At 37.9% G+C, this 19,069-nt stretch overlaps 1 protein-coding gene across 1 annotated transcript in view; it reads right to left on the bottom strand.

The window, feature by feature from the left end:
• Window positions 1-220: 220 nt before the first annotated feature.
• The window catches only part of LOC136236890 (uncharacterized), a 33,419-nt gene continuing 14,570 nt past the window's right edge, over window positions 221-19,069 (bottom strand). The window contains exons 14-31 of the mRNA XM_066027149.1: window positions 15,686-15,730; window positions 15,590-15,631; window positions 15,446-15,487; window positions 15,352-15,396; window positions 15,204-15,260; window positions 13,587-13,619; window positions 13,438-13,491; window positions 4,119-4,163; window positions 4,023-4,064; window positions 3,879-3,920; window positions 3,785-3,829; window positions 3,637-3,693; window positions 2,046-2,090; window positions 1,950-1,991; window positions 1,804-1,845; window positions 1,704-1,745; window positions 1,203-1,256; window positions 221-282 (exon numbers count right to left, since the gene is read on the bottom strand). Of these exons, the coding sequence (XP_065883221.1) occupies window positions 221-282; window positions 1,203-1,256; window positions 1,704-1,745; window positions 1,804-1,845; window positions 1,950-1,991; window positions 2,046-2,090; window positions 3,637-3,693; window positions 3,785-3,829; window positions 3,879-3,920; window positions 4,023-4,064; window positions 4,119-4,163; window positions 13,438-13,491; window positions 13,587-13,619; window positions 15,204-15,260; window positions 15,352-15,396; window positions 15,446-15,487; window positions 15,590-15,631; window positions 15,686-15,730 (836 nt within the window). The remainder of the gene's footprint in view (window positions 283-1,202; window positions 1,257-1,703; window positions 1,746-1,803; window positions 1,846-1,949; window positions 1,992-2,045; window positions 2,091-3,636; window positions 3,694-3,784; window positions 3,830-3,878; window positions 3,921-4,022; window positions 4,065-4,118; window positions 4,164-13,437; window positions 13,492-13,586; window positions 13,620-15,203; window positions 15,261-15,351; window positions 15,397-15,445; window positions 15,488-15,589; window positions 15,632-15,685; window positions 15,731-19,069) is intronic.

The following is a 19,069-nucleotide window of genomic DNA, read 5'->3' as shown; positions in this document are numbered from 1 at the left end:
TCCCCCTAACTTAATATTCTGGGTTGAGCCCTGACAATACCTCTAACACCATCCATCAACAGTGGGAGAACCCCACTGATGATGAGAACAAACATGAAATGGGAGTCAGAATATTATTCACAATGGACCTCGCTCCTATGTAGTTAATAGGAGGACAAACCTACTGTCAGAATTGACGCCAATATAAACCAGCACCTCGTAGTCTGAATGTATAACATAATCAAGCTGACCAGGGTTGTGATGACTGGTTAGAGGATGTTTGCATCATTAGTGATGTTGACACTATTGAGGAAGAGAGGCCAGTAAACTAAAGCACTACCACGTCACCCCTTGTACCATTTTGATGATCACACAGAACCCATCAAGGCATACCATTGAATTCATCATGCATATGCAACGTAATGCACATATTGGTTGTAAATGTATGATCACATACTCAAACAACAAGGGAGATGTAATATAATACACAAGTGAACATGTAACACATTACATAATAAACTGTATTCAAAGTGTTTCGAGTAGTGTTTATCACAACCAGGAGCCCTCATAAGTTTTGCAAGCCATGCCTTGTGATGCTTATGGTAACCAGTTTAAACAAAATTAACAAGAATATATCATACAGTTTTATCTGAAATAAAAATCCTTACAATTCTGGATAAGTTATTTCACCGGTGTAGCTGCATCATGTGCGCACACAATAATACATAAGCAAAGCTCAGACATAAAACTGTTCGGTTTTGGATAGTGTAAAACTTGCTAGCCAGGCCCACAAGTGGTTTCAGTGACCAGACACGCCCTTTTCAAATAAACACAATGTAAACAGAAAATTTACTTTCAATAACAGCATTTGTTCAAATGAAGGTTTATTTTCAAGCTTTTTTTATTTTCTCCCAAGCTTGTTTGCTCATGTGGGTGTTGAACAGACATACTGACTTGTATATATGCTTTCAGTAAACCAGGAACTTCTGACCTTTAGCTGGCTGTGAGTGTGCACCTAGTTTAAAAATATTATGAATTTTAAACTCATAAAATAAAAAAATAAAGAAACAAAGAATGTCGGCCCTGACTATCAGTTACTGAAAAATGAAGTGGTCGCTATGCTTTGTTCTGTCTGTTCATCACATAGTCATGCAAACCAAGAATAGTTCTCTTTAGCTTTATGTGATCTCGTGCTTAGTAACAATGCACAAGATATTACTAACCTTCATCCTCATCAGAGTCCATAATTCGAGCTCTTTTTGATCTTTTTCTGCTTTCTATGAAATGGAAAAAATATAGTATTTAATTGATGTCTGTATACACAGCCAAACTATGTGTGAAGCTGTTCTAGAATCTATCTGCTTACTAAACTTTGATTGTTTAGCATGGTACAATGGACAATTCATGTTTGTGCTTACACTATAGGCAACACAAAGCCATTGATGATCTATCTGAAAAATCGACTCCTTCATACCGCAAAATGAAAATATAAACAAAACATACAGTAAAGGGAACATGCATATATCTTATCTACTCAAGCCACACACAGCCATCCCCAAGCTGGCCAGAGCTCTATTTGGGCCACAGATCGCTCATATGGATCGCCACTGTACTTGGGAAAAGCAGCCAGCAAAAGATATGCAATGACTTTGTCATAGCCTTAGTCTGTCAAGTACCTTTTAATCAGTTGGTCTACACTATTTAGTATTCAAGAATGTACATACCGGTAGTTGGGGTGCTGGTGTCCACAAGTGGTGGCTGGCCATCTAGTAAACAAACCATGATCATTTTATTAGATATATTTTATAACTACATGTAACATACCTGCAACAGAATTGGCTGGCACCCCAGTTCTCTCTGGTGAGCCTAGTAAAAAGGTACGCTCAATAATTACACCAAAAAGTTAACATAAATAGAACAATCTCTACTCTAATAGAGAGGTCTACCACTATTTAGTATTCATTACATACCGGTAGTTGGGATGTTGGTGGCCACAAGTGCTGGCTGACCACCTAGTAAACAAACCATGATTATGTTATTGGATATATTTATATAACTAAACATACCAGCAGTGGAACTAGAAGAGCCTGCAGGTACCTCATCAGCCTCTCCTAATAAAATAATTGCACACACTTAACATTACGTATGTTCAAACTTTAAAAAGAGGATGAATAATAAAGATATCATGCTGCACGCAGTACAGAAATATTTTGATGGTGTACTCTCCCATACAGAAAGAGTACATGCTGTAGTGTAAGGGGGTGGCACTCCAATATACTCTGTACTCCCATCTTCGTCATCGGTCAAAGTGGCCAAGCTTGAATATTAAGCCTTGATCCTTGACTTACATTAAAATCCATGCTTGACTCTTGACCAAATTTTTGTACAAGGAAACCTGCCTTGTTTCACTACTTTTTACTTATTTGATTCCTCAATTGTTAATTAATTAAACCTTTGTGCACTGAGGATTGCTGTAGTTGCTTGTGAAGCCATATGAATTTGTTGTTACCACTTTAACTGCTGCATACTTAATTTATAAGTTAACAAGGTGCCATTAGGCTTCTCTTCATGAGTTTTAACAAACAAAACATGTGGATTGTTCTGCAAGCGCTTTATTCAAAAGTTATGGTGATATTTGCTGTTTGTCTTGGCCTTCCTTGCTTCTTTATGAACTCTCAATGTACAAAAAAGTTACAACACCTCAGACAACACCACATCAAAAGCTACTATGTTATTTACTGCGGCTTGTTTTGTGCAAATTTGGGGCCTTTCATTACAAACCAGGACAAAGCAGCAAAGCCAATCCACGTGTTGTCATCTGATGCTACAGATCTGGAAATAGTACATCATATGTTTATTCAATTTCCCAGAGAGGTCTGGCACAATAGTGCTTCATTTTCACTTGTACTTGTTTGTTACAAACAATGATATGATGAAATTTTAAGTAAGTACTCTGTAGCTAGTTTTTGAGATATGACGATAAATATTTGAAGTGACTGAAGTTAATATCTGTCCAGAATTAAGCACAGTTACAGTACGTTATAACTCAGCAGCTTTTACTCAGATCTTCTATACCACTGCAAGGATTTTCTATGATTGTTCCATCTACATACTGGTTTTCAGCTCATTCTTCATAGCGGTTTGCCTGGTAGGTATAAAAATTATTAGTTTTCTATTCGTGAAACTAGATCTTGTAATTGTGACACAAGTTGGGTTTTGTGTATGATCTCTACATGTAACTTGATTCCTTTCCAAGCAAACAAAAAGGCACTCCTATGATGTTTACTCCATCTACAGTTATATTTGCTACAACAAGTGCCTGTGCAGTAGGGGAGTCTACATATGAAATTTGAAGAAAATTGCCCCAGCCATTTCCGTGATACGAGTGGCCAAAATTTTGGGGTTCTTTTCAGTATTTTTGTCTACTTCTTTTTGCACACTTGGAAAAATCTGCAATAAAATACAAATGCATACCCTGATCAAGCTAAAACTTGACACACTTTAAGGGCTCATTAAAATGGTACCATGTTTGGTGGGAACCCAATAAAAAATCACAGAGTTACGACTGGTTATTTGTGTAAAATAAGATCGAATTTATGTCATGCCCACAGGATAAACTCCTTGAAGGAATGAGCTGAAAATTACTATGTCACGTACCATTGTTGGTGACCGATAGTGTCGGTGGTGGTGGTGTTGGTACTTGGTCATTGTCACCTATAGTAGTTGAAAACAAAACAACATCACACTTGTGAATTTTGTACAGTAGGATGACAACATTTTAAAATATACACATACATGTACATACCAGCAGGATTGGATGATTCTGGTACCGTTGATTGATCTAAAGTAGCTATAGTGAAAACAAACCATATTATATTTTATAACTACATGTAACATACCTGCATCAGAATTGGCTTGCACCCCAATTCTCTCTGGTGAGCCTAGTAAAAACGTACACTCAATAATTACGTACATCAAAAAGTTAACATAAATAGAACAATCACTACTCTAATAGAGTCGTCTATTTAGTATTTATTACATACCAGTAGTTGTGGTGTTGGTGGCCACAAGTGGTGGCTGGCCACCTAGTAAACAAACTATGATTATTTTATTCGATATATTTATATAACTAAACATACCAGCAGTGGAACTAGAAGAGCCTGCAGGTACCTCATCAGCCTCTCCTAATAAAATAATTGCACACACTTAACATTACGTATGTTCAAACTTTAAAAAGAGGATGAATAATAAAGATATCATGCTGCACGCATTACAGAAATATTTTGATGGTGTACTCTCCCATACAGAAAGAGTGCATGCTGTAGTGCAAGGGGTGGCACTCCAATATACCCTGTACTCCCATCTTCATCCTTGGTCAAAGTGGTCAAACTTGAAAAATAAAGTTTGATCCTTGACTTATGTTAAGATCCGTGCTTGACTCTTGACCAAATTTTTGTACATTTTTGTAAAAAAAATTATTGTTACGTTAAGTATCAATTGTGGCATTCACTTTACAATCAAACTTGTCTTTTGACCTACACTGTATTGCAAATTTCTTGCTTGGCTTTTGACTTTCGTTTTGACCGAGGACGAAGATTAGAGTACAGGATATAATGGAGTGCCACCACCTTGTAGTGCTTGGCATCTGCTAAAACGTCTGCAGGTAATCAAGCTTTCATTATAACATTTTGAAGTAAATTTTGTACCCTATTCTATTATGCTAAAACACAGTTGTAAATCACAACCTTCTGATATTCTTCCTAAAACATGTGTCCACGTGTGTACTTTATGCATGCTTGTCAGTATAGATCGATACGAGCAGAAGCATTGAACAAACAGTATATTAGAAATATGTGACCCACTGAGCAAAAACCCACCTTTTTATCAAACTTCTTTTTATAACTTCTTTGTTATCCAGAGGGAAAAACCAATGGGCTGTCAAAGTATAAGCCTTGACTGGTGAATAGTTGTGGAGTTATAGTGATGGACAGCAGGAAGTGCAAAACAATTGATTTGTACAGTGACTATATGGGGAAAAATCACAGGCGCTCGCTTAATCTATCATAACTCAAGAAGAAAACAAGCTATGGAGATGGGACTTGGCTCATTGTCTTTGCAATGAATTGGGGCATTTAGCAAGGTGCGGTTTTTGCCTTACATACACCCATGCAGTTAAGCTAAAAAGCTGTTTAAACTTAAAATGGCAATGTTTACATAATATTTTACTGCAACGTAAACAAGTGCCCATAACTCATGTTTGCTTCATGGCACTGACGCGAAAGAAAGATATTCTTACTTGCCATTAACAGACGAATCTGTTGGTCACTTAGTTGTCTCGATTCAAGCCTTGTTTCACTGTTTGTTGAAGTGATTAGAACGCACACTAAATTATTTTTGTAGTACGTGTTTTTAACCCAATATATTTCAATGAGGTATTTCTCAAAAACAGAATTAGCTATGCAAACTAGTTGGGTTTTTGTTCAGCGGGTCACATATATAGAAACTGTGCTGATCCTGTAGTAAACTTCCACAAAGGTAAGCTTTTGCACTGAGGCTGCTTGAAATACAGGAGTCATGACCCTCTACAGCATTCATGTATTGCTTCCAAATAAATACACTTCAGACTGTAAAACAACATAGCTCAAGGAGAGAAAACTGTCACTCTATGGTTGTCTCAATGCATGAGTACGATACAATTACCTTAACAGAGGAGTGAATAACTGTAACAAAGCAAGTACACAAAAAAATTTGGAATTTTATACAACTAGAGTAGGGACCATAACAAATCGATAAAGGTACTGCTCAGTAGTAATGACCTGTGGCTAGCTATTCAGCTAGGGCTGGTGTCAAAGGCTCTGGCATGTAGGTAATTTGTTTATGGCTTGTGGTGACCACGAGCAAATCCTAGAAAAACAGTGATGGTTGAAGCACAAGCCCACCTGTCTGATTGGCAGCTTTGACTTGTGGCATCTGTACTGTGTAGCTTTGCAAGCACAAATTTTGTTAAATCATGCACATTCAAGTGTATAAATTGTAGAGCCCTAGAGTAATAAATTATGGCAGTTGTCCGACTATCAAGCACTGAGTAGCTATGTAGACCCGGTACTATCAGAAAATGATATGCATTTGATTTTTGAGCACGATGCTTTAAAATCCACTAAGAGATCTGCTAACAGGTTCTCAAAATGGCTAGAAACCAGTTAGCAGAAAGACCTCAAGCATCACAAATCTCACTTTCGATCATTGATTTGCGATGCTCCCTTAAGGCATGTTCAGGCTGATAGCCTGCAGTGGGTGGCCAATCGGATCATCCAGGCTAAAATGTGGTTAACCACTCCATTCATTTTGAAGCATATGTCTAAAAGAATTCAAATAAGAGAAGTATAATCCAACGCTGTACGTAAATTTGTTACGATGAACAGAGAAGTCCAGAAATATCATAAAAATTCTGTGTAGTGCCCATCTGCTTTTAGAGTGTTTTAAGGCTGTTTTGGTCTCCTATTGAACTATGAATGAATCTTACTAAGACCTAGATGGGTAAGCTTCCTTGTAGAAACATTATTTTGTACTACTTGTAATGTAGGTGTGATCCACACTCAAAACGTTCGTACTATTAAGTCTACCGTGGCACCACTGAAGGTACACCTTGTGACAATAAACTTGTTCCAATTGTACAAGTCCACACAAGTTACTTCTTCAACACACACTTTCTTTAGACTGCTGTGACATCATAGGCACTGGCGGCTTGACATTATCGATCACTGCCATTTCCCAACTGTGCCAGATTCAAGTCTAACTTGTGAAAAGAAGCAGTGCGAGATTTGATTATTTCAATATTTCCACAAGAGCACATTCAGTCTTATGTGATTATTTTAAAATTTCAGTACAACATATACCCAATCCCACAACAACTCCATTTTACATGCCCATAAAATGAATACATTTTCTAAGTCTGTGAGACCACACCCTCAGATCTTTGTGGATTTTAAAGCCTTGCTTTGCCCGGTTTTTAAAATCCATGAAGATGTACAGTAGGTCTCTAACCTACACTTAATTTTGAAAGCCTGCAATATGTACCTGTCCTATTTTCAAAAAACAATAGGAATTTAAAATGTGAAAAACATTTAATGAATGAGTATTAGCCAATCAGAAACTTACCAATATTTTGGGGAGATGATGGTGGCTGCGCTGCTTGTACCCCTATTTAGAACAAACAAATTTTTGATAATCTTCAATCAATATATACACACAGTGAAGCTATCTCACCATGTAGCCACATCAATACACTACACGTTTATTCCACAGTCATGTCACTGATTTGCAGTGGATTTCTAGAGACATGTGCCAGCCACTGGGAATACGCCAGTACATTAAAATGTCACTGGCCAGAACTTAGACACATGATAGGAGGAGGATGCTACAGTTTTTGGGGTGCCCAAATTAAATTTATATATGGTGATAGTAGTAGGTGTGCAAAGCACACCAAGCATGCTATTTCTAGGGGGGCAAAACTTTTGAAAATTAGGTGTCAGGAGATTGAATTTGGAGGCATTTTCAGTGGTTTTAGCTGTTAATCAAACACTAGTACTAAGAGTACATAAGGAGGGAGAGTGTCAACCAAATTACTGTGTAGTATAGAACATCCACACATTGGTAGAACAAGCTTTATCTTATTCAACACCTATCAACAGAACTCAACACCTATCAACAGATCTCTATCGTCAGTAAAGGTGTTAATTTACTCAAAGATCATTGTTTATTCAATAATACACAGTAATTTTGTACAGGTTGCATTGGTAGTTATTAATATGCACTCTTGCTAATACTATTACTTTTATTTTTAATACATGTTTGACTGTTGCATTAGAGTGACTGCTCTATTAGAGTATTTTGATCATGATTGACAAGTTTCTGGAAGTTCAAGTGACAACTGTTGCACAATACAGCTTTGAGTTGGGGGTGTTCAGCACCCCAGTAAAATGGTCGGGGGTGCCCCCCTCTTCTTCCACCTATGACATGGACAGCACCTGAATGCCTTTTTTTGCATAAATTTATTTCATTTTCAGTAGCACAAGTGATCTTGACAGCCAACGCTGGAGACACTATATGACCTACTCAGCCATTTACCATTCATTACCAATTTCCTGGCCACCACCAATGGTGATGTGCTTGTGTTGCAGATACCATCATAAAAGATACTCAAATTCATGGCTATATCAATAGCTAGTCTGTTTTGATTGAAGTGAGATAAACACCTTATGCAAATATAATTGGGACACAAAGGAGGACACAGGCAAGTCCATGAAACTTGCATTGTATGTATTGCAGTATGTCAACAAGCTGAAGCAACATTAAACAGTGAAACAACCAAGCCTGTAATTTTAGCCATGCAATGTCACGTTACACTTATCTGAAGGCATCAGTCAGTCAGAAGAAAATTCCACTGAATAATATTGTTGTGTTATACCTATCCAATACTACAAAGGTCTCATGCAGGTGGTGTTTTAGGGTGTTATTTTTAGCCAGAAAGATTCATGATCCTATTGGTCTGTATAATTGTACATTTGCATGGATGCAAAATTATTAAACTATATGCACATACCTGTGGAGTTGGCTGTTGATGGTGGTTGATCTACAGTGGTGAAAACAAAATATATTACACACTTGTGAGAACTTTGTATTAGTAATATAAGATACAAAAGTAGCTTTAAAACAGACGGGCTGGGCTACCTAGTAAATTGTGCTCTAACTTCCATTAAATGTTTACTATTCGAAGCGGCTATGTTTACGGGCCCATAACGTAGGATTTTTTTGCTATATTTATGGCATTCCTAAGTGCGCTTGTGTAAGCATCTCATGACTTAGTTTGTTACATTTGCTATTTAAAAAAAAGACTTACGGCTACTCCTCTTGTTTTTGTACTATTTCAATGTTACAAATATAAAATACTACATAGTCTAACCATACCAGTGAAGAAGAAACCAAAGCTGAACCCGGCCCTAACCCTAATGTTAACCTGATGTAACCTGATGTTTGTCTGTTAAACACAATGACTTTCACTGTCTGTATGAAGGTAAGTTTTTGGGTGAGAGCGAGTAAAGCGAGCGTCAGTTTTTGGGTTGGAGCGAGTAAAGCAAACGTCCCGGCAAAGCCGGGCCAACCCTAGCTCGCCTCAAACTCACCCAAAAACTTACCTTTATACAACTAGTGTGTTTGATACTCGAGTTATATAACAAATGACCGGCTAAATAAATATTTGCATCATGACCGACTAAGTCATGAGATGCGTGCACATGCGCACTTAAGAATGCCATAAATATAGCAAAAAAATCCTACGTTACTGGCCAGTAAATATAGCCACTTCGTTTACTGTTACTAAGGAAGTTGAGTCTCAGTGGCGTAGCTGGCCTAGAGGGATTGGTTGGGCACCATTGTATATGTACAACCTGCAGCAACCAGCATGCAAATGCAGCTGGGGGGGTCTGGGGGCATGCCCCCCACCCCCCCCCCCCCCCCCCCCCAGGAACATTTTTGAAAATTACATGCTGAGATTCAATTTGGTGGCATTTTACAGTTAAAATTTGTCATCTCTAGTAGGACACTAGCTGTATGTATGTTTTGTTTGCATAATAATTATTATTAATTACATAGCTTCATGCATATTGCACCTCAGTCGTATCGCTATAGCTAACTAGCTATGTAAGTTGAGTACCTGAGTTGGTAGGGTACTGGAACTGATTGGTTGGGCCTGTGCCCTACCAGTACCCACCTTAGCTACGCCACTGTTGAGTTTGCATTAATCTTGTCAATATATTCACAGTGTTGTGTGACGGCTTCTTGGGCCACATGATATAATACCATGTGTCTTATATGGTATACCACCATGTGTCTTATACGGGGTAATATATGTGACTCGGTCTGCCTTATTGCCCACAATAGCGGGTTAGATTTTTTTGTCACAAACACAAAGCTACCATGAACACATTATCAGATTTCACTATCACAACCAGCCTGGGTATAAACTGGTCTGCTTATGTGGCTGCTTTTTCCAAGCCAAGTGGTGAGCTGTATGAGCAGTCTTGGGCCTAAATGGAGCTCTGGCTAACAAGTAGATGGCTGTGTGTGGCTGTACAACTCTGTGGTGTTGAATGAAGACTAGTACTATTCATTTACTTTCATTTTAGCAAGGTTTGAGCCCTGAATGGCCCATAACTTGGTCTTATTCATCCCTTCGCCTTCCTCTTCCATTTTCTTTCATTAACCCCTTACCCACCCACCGCCCCTGCCACCACCCATTGCAATGCTTGCCTGATGCAGCTGAGCCATGGTCAACCTCTTTAAAAAAATATCTAATATGGCGAGAAATTTGCCTGTTGGCTGGCTACTTGTTCACTGGATGGTACTAAAGGTAAGTAATTGGTGAAAAACATTTGTACACATAACTAAAGCAATTGGCAAGCTACAACACTTTGAAAACTTAAAACCGGCATACTGCAATACTTATAAATGGGCGATAAGCCAAAAAAAATTATTAAAGCTTTACAGCACAAGTGCTGAAGGACTGTAGGACACCTGGTCCTACAGCTTGCTCAAAGACATTAGATACAAAGACATTAGTTACATAAGGTGTGTTTGAAAAGTTGCAGGAAGGAGAAAAAATCCATGACTGGACCTAGGTAGCCTCGAACCTGCAGCCATCCGATTTATGCTCGAACGCTTACAGGAGTCTACCAGGCAGTCAGGATGTTTTCTTCTTGTTATTTTCATGTAATTATATCCATAGGAGTTCTAGAGAGTGACTTATTATCTCTAAGTACCTACAGTAAAGTAGAACCAAATGGACACTAGTTAATTTATTAAAGCTTTGTCAGACCAGGTCACATATGTCATTATTTAAGCATATGTTATAAGAAATACTCTAAGAGGACTATAAAGGACATAATCAGGTACTAAACACATACCAGTGCTGGTGACCGATGGTGTTGTTGGTGGTACTTGGTCACCTATAGTAGTTGAAAACAAAACAGTATTACACTTATGAGTTTTGTACAGTAGGATACAAACACTTTAAATAAAGTATATATACACATACATGTACACACGTACCAGCTGCTGATGGTGGTAGTGTTGGTGATTGATCTATATAAACCATATTACACACACATGAGAATATTGTACAAATATTTTAACCATTAACAGCCACTGAATAATACTTGATAGTAGGGCTGGGATGAAGCTTCGAATGTTTCGTGGGTTTGAAGGTTAAGTAAACTTCGAATTATAAAAGTATCCTTCATAGCTTCGTAATGCACTCCTAGTGTACGAAAGAATTACAAATAAACATTGTTATCTTTATTGCAGCTGCTTATTCCTCTTGTGTGATCAACGTTCATCTCTTCGCGATCGATCTTCAGATCTTCGTGTGCCACGCCGATTTTTAAGCCATCACAGTTCAGCTTGCTACCATAGTTGCAGCCTTAACACCTTGTAATGTGATAGATAATGCATGGAAAATGTCCTTTTAGCCATTACATGGTGTTTATCTATGCATGATTGCAGTATAGCGGACACGCCCATTTGCAATTGATTGATTGCATCATTCAGTACTGCTGCTATGCACTTTCCAAATGCTTACAAACTTATCAGACAGGTTTAGAATAATAAAATTTGAGAAGGATGTGCATAAATACAAGAAAACCTGTAACTTGAAAGCCAATACTGTAGCTCCGAATGTTCGAACATTTTATTAGCGAATGTTCGAAGGTAAATTTCAATATTCATCCCAGCCCTACTATAGGGTGTATTCCTTGGGCGTAATGTATTTCACATACTGGACTCATGAACTGGACTCACGGACTGAGCTGGAAACAGCCTTTAAACAATAACCCAGGCAATATCCATCTCTTGTAGCACTGAAGACACTACTATCAAGCTACAACTGCTGGTACTGCTCTTCCTTACAAGTCATGGCACTAGCGCATGTACTAATTAATTAGAATACACTTACAATACATGTTCATACAAGGTCTCACACAGTGGGAATGAGTCTCACTCATCTGCATGCAATCTCATGCTCACATACAAGAAACTGCTAATCTCACGCATTGCAGAGTGGCTATACTCTTCTCAACATTAGCCGTCAATTACAAGCTCCAAGTTCAACTAATTGCGCTTATAACTGAATACAGTAATTATGCTTATATAAAGACGCTCACTTCTATTTTAAAACAATAAATAGCACTAAAGTAGTTACGTAGGCATTATACAGGCTAGCTTACAAGGATGGAGTGTGTGGCAGTGCTACCATTCATTGTGTGCTGGGTTCTATCTGAAGTTGACAGCTACTAATGAGACTGACATGAAGTGACCACAGCTGAATTTGAGGAAAAGTAAATGAAGCTAGTTAAGCTATCCAACTGCACTAATATAATAGATACATTAAGTTTATGCACTATGAGGAACTACCATATCCTGTAAATGACAATTACTCTATTAACTTGTATGTTGCTTTGTGCATGGTAAGTTTTGTGCAGAGCCTTCCTAAGATAACAATGTTCTGTGGTATATTAATTGTAATTTACATCTGGTCATGCAGGGCAATCTCGCTGCCAAGTGAATTTGAACCTAGGCATCTCTACATGGTGTACCAGGAGTGATAAAGCGTGATAGAGGCTATTGTTGTAGCGTAGATGTTTTCTTTTGTTGCTTTAGCACTAATGTTAGGGCTGTAGGTCAAGATGAACCAATAATTATTCTTAGCAGGTAGCTATAGGTGGCACCACCGTGTGGGCGAGGTGATGGGGCTATGCAAATAAACTGGCTCATCACTACAGCCCTGACACCAGTGCTAGCAACAAAAGAAAACATGTACGCTACAACAATAACCTCTATCACGCTTTATCACTACTAGAACATGTGTATCGTAAGTATGTTTTAATTATTTAGTGCACACACCAGTGCCATGACTTGTAAGGAAGAGCAGCACCACCAGTTGTAACTTGATAGCTGTGTCCCCAGTGTTGCAAGAGATGGATAATACCTAGATTATTGGTTAAAAGCTGTCAGTCCATAAGTCCAGTCCGTGAGTCTAGTCACCCCTGCTATTTGCTACAACAAGTGCCTGTGCAGTAGGGGAGTCTACATACAAAATTTGAAGAAAATTTCCCCAGCCATTTCCGTGATGTGAGTGGCCTAAATTTTGGGGTTCTTTTCAGTTTTTCTGTCTACTTCTTTTCGCATACTTTGCAAAATCTGCAATAAGATACAAGTGCATACCCTGATCAAGCTAAAACTTGAAACACTTTAAGGGCTCATTACAATGGTACCATGTTTGGTGGGAACCTGACAAAGAATCACAGAGTTATGACTGGTTATTTGTGTAAAATACGGTCAAACTTATGTCATGCCTACAGGGTAAACCCCTTGAAGGAATGAGCTGAACATTGCTATGTCACGTACCATTGTTGGTAACCGATAGTGTCGGTGGTGGTGGTGGTACTTGGTCATGGTCACCTATAGTAGTTGAAAACAAAACAACATCACACTTGTGAATTTTGTACAGTAGGATACAAACACTTTCAAGTATACACATACATGTACATACATACCAGCTGTTGATGCTGGTGGTGTTGGGGATTGATCTACAATAGTGAGAACAAACCATATTACACACTCATGAGAATTTTTCTGCGATACTACTTGAAAAATACATGAATTCTAATTAAGTATTCCAGAAGATCATCCTATTATTGCTGATTCTTTATACCACCGATTATTCCAAAAATTATTCTGGCATAATGTACGCAAGCCTAATAGAAACAAGGGAGGTTGCCTACACCTGAAGATATACAGTACTAGTGGACATTTAATTCCTAATTTAGTCATGGGTATAGGCTGAAGTAGGGGCTAACAATAAATAAAGAGTGTTCTGGATTAAATGTCCTTTAGGTGAAGGAAACCTGCCTTGTTTCACTACTTTTTACTTATCTGATCCCTCAATTGCTTATTAAATAACCCTTTGTACACTGAGGGTTGCTGTAGTTGCTTGTGAAGCCATATGAATTTGTTGTTACCACTTTAACTGCTGCATACTTAATTTATAAGTTAACAAGGTGCCATTAGGCTTCTCTTCATGAGTTTTAACAAACAAAACATGTGGATTGTTCTGCAAGCGCTTTATTCAAAAGTTATGATGATATTTGCTGTTTGTCTTGGCCTTCCTTGCTTCTTTATGAACTCTCAATGTACAAAAAAGTTACAACACCTCAGACAACACCACATCAAAAGCTACTATGTTATTTACTGCGGCTTGTTTTGTGCAAATTTGGGGCCTTTCATTACAAACCAGGACAAAGCAGCAAAGCCAATCAAGTGTTATCATCTGATGCTATAGATCTGGAAATAGTACATCATATGTTTATTCAATTTCCCAGAGAGGTCTGGCACAATAGTGCTTCATTTTCACTTGTACTTGTTTGTTACAAACAATGATAGGCCAACTACAATGAAATTTTAAGTAAGTACTCTGTAGCTAGTTTTTGAGATATGACGATAAATATTTGAAGTGACTGAAGTTAATATCTGTCCAGAATTAGGCACAGTTACAGTACGTTATAACTCAGCAGCTTTTACTAAGATCTTCTATACCACTACAAGGATTTTCTATGATTGTTCCATCTACATACTGGTTTTCAGCTCACTCTTCAGAGCAGTTTGCCTGGTAGGTATAAGAATTAATAGTTTTCTATTCGTGAAACTAGATCTTGTAATTGTGACACAAGTTGGGTTTTGTGTATGATCTCTACATGTAACTTGATTCCTTTCCAGCAAACAAAAAGGCACTCCTATGATGTTTACTCCATCTACAGTTATATTTGCTACAACAAGTGCCTGTGCAGTAGGGGAGTCTACATATGAAATTTGAAGAAAAATTTCCCCAGCCATTTCCGTGATACGAGTGGCCAAAATTTTGGAGTTCTTTTCAATATTTTTGTCTACTTCTTTGTGCACACTTGGAAAAATCTGCAATAAAATACAATGCATACCCTGATCAAGCTAAAACTTGACACACTTTAAGGGCTCATTTAAACATTACCATGTTTGGTGGGAACCCAATAAAGAATCACAAGAGTTACGACTGGTTATTTGTGTAAAATAAGATCGAACTTCATGCCCACAGGGTAAACTCCTTGAAGGAATGAGCTGAAAATTACTATGTCACGTACCATTGTTGGTGACCGATAGTGTCGGTGGTGGTGGTGGTGGTACTTGGTCATTGTCACCTATAGTAGTTGAAAACAAAACAACATCACACTTGTGAATTTTGTACAGTAGGATGACAACATTTTAAAATATACACATACATGTACATACCAGCAGGATTGGATGATTCTGGTACCGTTGATTGATCTAAAGTAGCTATAGTGAAAACAAACCATATTATATTTTATAACTACATGTAACATACCTGCATCAGAATTGGCTTGCACCCTAGTTCTCTCTGGTGAGCCTAGTAAAAACGTACACTCAATAATTACGTACATCAAAAAGTTAACATAAATAGAACAATCACTACTCTAATAGAGTCGTCTATTTAGTATTTATTACATACCAGTAGTTGTGGTGTTGGTGGCCACAAGTGGTGGCTGGCCACCTAGTAAACAAACTATGATTATTTTATTCGATATATTTATATAACTAAACATACCAGCAGTGGAACTAGAAGAGCCTGCAGGTACCTCATCAGCCTCTCCTAATAAAATAATTGCACACACTTAACATTACGTATGTTCAAACTTTAAAAAGAGGATGAATAATAAAGATATCATGCTGCACGCATTACAGAAATATTTTGATGGTGTACTCTCCCATACAGAAAGAGTGCATGCTGTAGTGTAAGGGGGTGGCACTCCAATATACTCTGTACTCCCATCTTCATCCTTGGTCAAAGTGGTCAAACTTGAAAAATAAGCTTTGATCCTTGACTTACGTTAAAATCCGTGCTTGACTCTTGACCAAATTTTTGTACATTTTTGTAAAAAAATTATAGTTATATTAAGTATCAATTGTGGCATTCACTTTACAATCAAACTTGTCTTTTGACCTACACTGTATTGCAAATTTCTTGCTTGGCTTTTGACTTTCGTTTTGACCGAGGACGAAGATTAGAGTACAGGATATAATGGAGTGCCACCACCTTGTAGTGCTTGGCATCTGCTAAAACGTCTGCAGGTAATCAAGCTTTCATTATAACATTTTGAAGTAAATTTTGTACCCTATTCTATTATGCTAAAACGCAGTTGTAAATCACAACCTTCTGATATTCTTCCTAAAACATGTGTCCACGTGTGTACTTTATGCATGCTTGTCAGTATAGATCGATACGAGCAGAAGCATTGAACAAACAGTATATTAGAAATATGTGACCCACTGAGCAAAAACCCACCTTTTTATCAAACTTCTTTTTATAACTTCTTTGTTATCCAGAGGGAAAAACCAATGGGCTGTCAAAGTATAAGCCTTGACTGGTGAATAGTTGTGGAGTTATAGCGATGGACAGCAGGAAGTGCAAAACAATTGATTTGTACAGTGACTATATGGGGAAAAATCACAGGCGCTCGCTTAATCTATCATAACTCAAGAAGAAAACAAGCTATGGAGATGGGACTTGGCCCATTGTCTTTGCAATGAATTGGGGCATTCAGCAAGGTGCGGTTTTTGCCTTACATACACCAATGCATTTAAGCTAAAAGGCTGTTTAAACTTAAAATGGCAATGTTTACATAATATTTTACTGCAACCTAAACAAGTGCCCATAACTCATGTTTGCTTCATGGCACTGACGCGAAAGAAAGATATTCTTACTTGCCATTAACAGACGAATCTGTTGGTCACTTAGTTGTCTTAATTCAAGCCTTGTTCCACTGTTTGTTGAAGTGATTAGAACGCACACTAAATTATTTTTGTAGTACGTGTTTTTAACCCAATATATTTCAATGAGGTATTTCTCAAAAACAGAATTGGCTATGCAAACTAGTTGGGTTTTTGTTCAGCGGGTCACATATATAGAAACTGTGCTGATCCTGTAGTAAACTTCCACAAAGGTAAGCTTTTGCACTGAGGCTGCTTGAAATACAGGAGTCATGACCCTCTACAGCATTCATGTATTGCTTCCAAATAAATACACTTCAGACTGTAAAACAACATAGCTCAAGGAGAGAAAACTGTCACTCTATGGTTGTCTCAATGCATGAGTACGATACAATTACCTTAACAGAGGAGTGAATAACTGTAACAAAGCAAGTACACAAAAAAATTTGGAATTTTATACAACTAGAGTAGGGACCATAACAAATCGATAAAGGTACTGCTCAGTAGTAATGACCTGTGGCTAGCTATTCAGCTAGGGCTGGTGTCAAAGGCTCTGGCATGTAGGTAATTTGTTTATGGCTTGTGGTGACCACGAGCAAATCCTAGAAAAACAGTGATGGTTGAAGCACAAGCCCACCTGTCTGATTGGCAGCTTTGACTTGTGGCATCTGTACTGTGTAGCTTTGCAAGCACAAATTTTGTTGAATTATGCACATTCAAGTGTATAAATTGTAGAGCCCTAGAGTAATAAATTATGGCAGTTGTCCGACTATCAAGCACTGAGTAGCTATGTAGACCCGGTACTATCAGAAAATGATATGCATTTGATTTTTGAGCACGATGCTTTAAAATCCACTAAGAGATCTGCTAGCAGGTTTTTAAAATGGCTAGAAACCAGTTAGCAGAAAAACCTCAAGCATCACAAATCTCACTTTCGATCATTGATTTGCGATGCTCCCTTAAGGCATGTTCAGGCTGATAGCCTGCAGTGGGTGGCCAATCATCCAGGCTAAAATGTGGTTAACCACTCCATTCATTTTGAAGCATATGTCTAAAAGAATTCAAATACGAGAAGTATAATCTAACGCTGTATGTAAATTTGTTACGATGAATGGAGAAGTCCAGAAATATCATAAAAATTCTGTGTAGTGCCCATCTGCTTTTAGAGTGTTTTAAGGCTGTTTTGGTCTCCTATTGAACTATGAATCAACCTTACTAAGACCTAGATGGGTAAGCTTCCTTGTAGAAACATTATTTTGTACTACTTGTAATGTAGGTGTGATCCACACTCAAAACGTTCGTACTACTAAGTCTACTGTGGCACCACTGAAGGTACACCTTGTGACAATAAACTTGTTCCAATTGTATAAATACACACAAGTTACTTCTTCAACACACGCTTTCTTTAGACTACTGTGACATCATAGGCACTGGCGGCTTGACATTATCGATCACTGCCATTTCCCAACTGTGCCAGATTCAAGTCTAACTTGTGAAAGGAAGCAGTGTGAGATTTGATTATTTCAATATTTCGACAAGAGCACATTCAGTCTTCTGTGATTATTTTAAAATTTCAGTACAACATATACCCAATCCCACAACAACTCCATTTTACATGCCCATAAAATGAATACATTTTCTAAGTCTGTGAGACCACACCCTCAGATCTTTGTGGATTTTAGCCTTGCTTTGTCCAGTTTTTAAAATCCATGAAGATGTACAGTAGGTCTCTAACCTACACTTAATTTTGAAAGCCTGTAATATGTACCTGTCCTATTTTCAAAAAACAATAGGAATTTAAAATGTGCAAAACATTCAATGAATGAGTATTAGCCAATCAGAAACTTACCAATATTTAGGGGAGATGATGGTGGCTGCGCTGCTTGTACCCCTATTTAGAACAAACAAATTTTTGATAATCTTCAATCAATATATACACACAGTGAAGCTATCTCACCATGTAGCCACATCAATACACTACACGTTTATTCCACAGTCATGTCACTGATTTGCAGTGGATTTCTAGAGACATGTGCCAGCCACTGGGAATACGCCAGTACATTAAAATGTCACTGGCCAGAACTTAGACACATGATAGGAGGAGGATGCTACAGTTTTTGGGGTGCCCAAATTAAATTTATATATGGTGATAGTAGGTGTGCAAAGCACACCAAGCATGCTATTTCTAGGGGGGTGAAACGTTTGAAAATTAGGTGTCAGG

Source organism: Dysidea avara, chromosome 1 (assembly GCF_963678975.1).
Source record: "Dysidea avara chromosome 1, odDysAvar1.4, whole genome shotgun sequence".
Taxonomy (NCBI): domain Eukaryota; kingdom Metazoa; phylum Porifera; class Demospongiae; order Dictyoceratida; family Dysideidae; genus Dysidea; species Dysidea avara.
Note: the sequence above shows the minus strand (reverse complement) of the source record. Positions and strands in the feature narration are given on the sequence as shown.